The sequence below is a fragment of the Grammomys surdaster genome, unplaced genomic scaffold (genome assembly GCF_004785775.1).
Source record: "Grammomys surdaster isolate TR1022 unplaced genomic scaffold, NIH_TR_1.0 97, whole genome shotgun sequence".
NCBI classification, from domain to species: domain Eukaryota; kingdom Metazoa; phylum Chordata; class Mammalia; order Rodentia; family Muridae; genus Grammomys; species Grammomys surdaster.
Genome location: NW_021604576.1, coordinates 20048329 through 20053361, shown reverse-complemented (window position 1 = coordinate 20053361; position 5033 = coordinate 20048329). Strand labels below are relative to the sequence as shown.

The 5033-nt window shown below is 40.9% G+C and overlaps 1 protein-coding gene across 1 annotated transcript in view; it reads right to left on the bottom strand.

The window, feature by feature from the left end:
• The window catches only part of Rars2 (arginyl-tRNA synthetase 2, mitochondrial), a 47620-nt gene that overhangs the window by 13176 nt on the left and 29411 nt on the right, over nucleotides 1–5033 (bottom strand). Inside the window, exons 9-11 of the mRNA XM_028780893.1 lie at nucleotides 3320–3478; nucleotides 2550–2656; nucleotides 1343–1438 (exon numbers count right to left, since the gene is read on the bottom strand). Of these exons, the coding sequence (XP_028636726.1) occupies nucleotides 1343–1438; nucleotides 2550–2656; nucleotides 3320–3478 (362 nt within the window). The remainder of the gene's footprint in view (nucleotides 1–1342; nucleotides 1439–2549; nucleotides 2657–3319; nucleotides 3479–5033) is intronic.

The following is a 5033-nucleotide window of genomic DNA, read 5'->3' as shown; positions in this document are numbered from 1 at the left end:
ACACACACACACACATATATATATATATATATATACACATATATATACATATGTGTGTATGTATACACACACATATCTCTTAGACATTCCAGTTTTTCTCATTAACCCAATTGCAGGAAATTGATGAAGAGAAAGGCTAAAAAGAGATGAATTCTTTAGCATTCTTTAGCTGGAGATCCCTATGGTTGAATTAGGGAAAGGTTGGAAGAAGCAGAGGAGTGGGGCAACCCCACTGGAGGACCAGCAGTCTCAACTAACCTGACCCCCCAAGATCTTTCAGACACTGAGCTACCAATCAGGCAGCATATATCAGCTAATATGAGGTCCCTGACATATATACAGCAGAGGATTGCCTGGTCTGCCCTCAGTGAGAGAAGACACACCTAACCCTCAAGACATTTCAGGCCCCAGGGAATTCAGAGATCTGGTGAGGTGGGAGTAGGAACATCCTCTTGGAGATTGGGGGTTGGGTGGTGGGAGGAGGAATCAAATAAGGAACTGTTGGAGGGTAGACCAGGAGGGGGATAACAACTGAACTGTAAAAAAAGATTAAAGAATAATTAAAAAAAAAAAGATGAATTCTTTAAGGGTCACTAGGAAAATTCATTGGTTGCCTCAAGTTATTTATAATAGTGATGGTATTCAATAGCAAAAATACCATTACATTATAAAAGTCTCTGTGTAACTGCTGGCATAGGTCAGTGTAGAACCACAATGACAATAAACAAAAGAAATGTATATAGTGGTTTGTGAGCTACTTGAAACTTGGGTCTGGAGACACTGGAAGCTTTGGCCCACACTGGCTGGATGGCTGTTTCGATGTCCTGTCTTCTCTTCCACGTGTGCATAGAAAGTGCGGTTCTTATATATGAACAATGAGTACTCACTTCCACAGGGTGACGCATGAAGGAGCCTTCTTCTTCCTCAGCTTGTTCTTTTACAATACAATGAGGTTTGGCATTTACATGCATGTAAAATGGTCTTTAATGTGTGAGATCACCATTGAACCCTAGCTTGGTTGTTTTTTAGAATATATTTCCTGACAATGTGCACTTATTAAAAACACTCAACATATGATTATGAAGGAACATAGAATGATGTGTTCTGCTGTAAACAGATCATGATACTGAATTAAATTTAAATATAGAGTCCCACTCTTCTGATATTAAATCTTTCTGGAAATTGTAACTGTCAATAACTAGAAAATCAGTAAATATTCTTAAAATAATCAAGTAATAGGTTTATCTTTTGCAACTAGGATTTTTTAATGGTTGTGAGGATAAGCTGATGTCCTGCGCTGACCTTACACACAGCAGCGCTCACCTTCCCAGATGCTACGAACCTGGTTGCATAGAGAGAAGTCCCGTCACTTCGCATCACAGTGCAGACAGAAGAGAGGTCGCCAGTCCCGGAGAGATCTACTACAACATTTCCCTTTCTAGAAAATGCAAGAGGGAAAGTCTAAATCAACACATTAATTCTACTTTGGCGGTAGAGTATCTATAGCATTATTGGCAAAGCAGAGACTATTTTTATTGTTAAGTACGTCACGGTAAGTAGTGTCAGTTCAAGCTGCAAGCAACAATAGTGAAAACCACCAGGTAGGCTGGAGGTGGTCACCACAGCTATGTGTACTGATGCACTTGACCTGGGCATTCCACAAAGCACATACACATAAAGTATCAGGATACAACAACATGAAAACACAAAATAGTCATTTGTCAAGTTTCTCAAAAAGGAAAGAATTCTACTATATGCAAGGCAACACTGCCAACAAGGATGTAGTACCATTATCTGACTTTACACCATCTTTCCCACTATTCCCTGATTTCTCTGCCTCACTCATTGAAAGCCTGTTATAACATACCTATTTTCATAAGTTGCCTTAAATACTTTTGAAAATGGTAGTTTTGTAAAAGGCAACATTAAGCCACAAAAGTGTTCTATTTCTTGTCTTCACATGATTATGTAACCTGAGGTAGGCCACATCATTTTCATACTTCATACCTTAACAGGTGCCTCCCTTACTCCTGTGATCTGAGATTTAGCTATGAAAGTGCTATACAGCATATGAGAAGGCATCTCATTATTTGATGTATGGTTCAGACCAGCCTTGAACTAATGAATCTCCTGTCTCAGCCTCCTGCATACATATTGCAGGCATGTTTCCCCATGCACAGCTTGCAAAAGTATTTTTTTGACCAGTCTCACCATGCAGCCCTGACTGTGTTGGAATTCAGAGAGACCTCCTGATTCTGCTTCCCAAGTGCTGAGATTAAAGGTTTTGTACCCCCACAGCTGGCAAGTGAAAGGACAAATGGCAAAAAAGCTCAATATTGTCACTTTCAAGGGATACACATAACTTGACTAAAGCCAGTACATACAGCACATGGGGCTGGGAGTGGTGGTGCACATCTTTAGTCCCAGCACTTGAGAGGCAGAAGCAGGAAGATCTCTGAGTCTGAGGCCAGCTTGGTCTACAGTGAGTTCTAGGGCAGCTAGTGAGTCATAATCTTAAGGAAAAAGAAAGAATAGTAACTCAATCATACGCTGTTTTCTGTAGAAGTCCTTTGCTGTCAAGCATCTTTAAGACATCTTGAGATTTTTCACGATAAAATGATTCTCCTGAATATTCATCAAAGTATATTCCAAGACGCTAAGATTTAGAAATACAAGAAAAATGTTAAATTGTTTTAGACACTAAGACAAAATTAAAGATGTCTTACCAACTGTCACAAAGATGGGAAAAATAAAATGTAAACTTTCTAATGATTCACACACACCATACTGGCCAAGTCCTCACAGTGTATCTGCTGTTCACTATAGCAGTCACAGGTACTAAAGGCTTCAGAAACAGAAGCAGACAGCACTGAGCACTTACTCTGGCAGTTCCTTAGTTACACTACAGGTATTCATGCATCCAGAGGCACCTGCTGGGCCCGTGCAACTGAGGACGGCTACAAGACCAGAAGTCTGCATGATACAGTAGAGCCCTGAAAAGGGGCTGTCAAGCTCCAGTCCAGCCCTCTAGCCCCCTTCCATACAGCTGCTCACTGTGCCCACGTCCTCCAGAGCCTCCTTTATCACCATCCAGTGCCATTCCTAAGTATGGTTCCTTGAGAGGGTAAGGGCTAAAGTAGTGCTGACCCGGCACTGCTCTGCATTGTTTCGTATTTTATCTCTCTATCCCAAGAATGCCATTCCACTGAGTTTTCAACCAATCTAGAATCTAGTCTTGAGTAAGAGCTTGTGCAGCAGGCTGTAAGCAGCAGCACTGGCCAAGCCACCCAGGACAGGGAGCACAGAGACTGCATGGTACCTTGTAAATCTGGGTGTACTCTTCAATGCTCAAGTCCCGGAATCTCTGCCACAGTGACAGTGCCTGCGTGTCACCCAGTTCTAGTCGGTGGAAGAACTCATGTGCTGATTTTGTGACATTTTTATCATCCATCGCTTCTTTATTAACTTGTACATATACCTAAAAATACATTAAATTCATTATTATATGCTGTTAACGCCACAGAAAAGAGACCAAACATGATCCTGAGTCCCCATGGAAAGTTAGCCAAGAGGCCATATGGCCTCTTTCATTAAGCTGATAGTCTGGGGTCTTTTCTTGTTTGTTAAAATCAGCTTACTCTTACTATCATGAGATAGGCTAATCAAAGTAGCATGGCTTAACCAAATAAATAGAAGATAAATGGAAGATTTCACAGCTACTTAAAAATTATTCTTCATTGTTTGATCTTATACATATTCCAACTGCACTTTCCCTACCCCTCCCTCATCTGTCTCTCCTACCGCTACCAACCTTCCTCCCTCTCTACATGTCCCAGATTCAAGACTTCTGCTCTGGTTTTGTGACCCATTTCATTTAACCAAGGCCATCTGTGTAACTGCTGATTGGAATCATCTATTAAGCTCTGGAACAGAGTGTACCAGTAGGTACACACCTGAGGGCAATGACTCCCTGGTCCCTGAATTATCAGTAGCAAATAGCTGAGCAGTGGGAGGTGGGGATCCCGGAGCCCACCCTCAACCACCCCTTCGCCCCAACCGATTCTTGTGCACATGTAGTTCAGGAGCTACTTTTTTTTTTTTTTTTTTTTGGTTTTTCGAGACAGGGTTTCTCTGTGTAGTCCTGGCTGTCCTGGAACTCACTCTGTAGACCAGGCTGGCCTCGAACTCGGAAATCCGCCTGCCTCTGCCTCCCAAGTGCTGGGATTAAAGGCATGCACCACCACTGCCCGGCCAACTTGAACTCTTAAGCATTACGTGGAAGACCATTTCAGGGGTTTTAAGCACAATCCAACCTTGGTTTAGTTCCATATCCAACTGGAAAGGGGCTGATGGTTTACTGAGGGCTCACTTCTAAAGCAATTTAAATAATTTGTTTCAATACTCACAACATACTATCAATACATGACATTAAATAGTATAGTTCAATTAGGATTGAAGTTATACATATAGACTACAAGGATTTTCCCCAGAAACTGTAAATAACTCACTTCCAGCTTGAAAAAGGAATGACTCCAGAAGGCTACTAAAGTAGGTTAGAGACAATAGAAATTGCTAAAAACGCTACAAAACAATGAGGTCTCTAAACCTTTATACAGTATTAGAACATTACAGCAACAACATCTACACAGAAACAGATTTTATTGTTGCCAAAGACAAAAGCGGTACATGACAAGGAGACTTTAATCCCAGCACCCAAAGGCAAAAGCAGGCAGACATGACTGAACAAATACTATTAATACACTAATACAGGAATAGACAAATATATCCACAAATGGTCTAAGATTGTCACTTTGAGTCACATGCATCTCATGGATGCACATAATGTACAAACAAACATACACGGAATGATGCTCATTTTCAGACTGTATTCACTTCAGGTCTAGCTTAAAATGGCAATCTCCAGTTCCATTCCACTTTCTGAAAATGATGTTATTCATCAATTAGGACTGAATAATGTTCCACTGAGGATCTATCTATCTATCTATCTATCTATCTATCTATCTATCTATCTA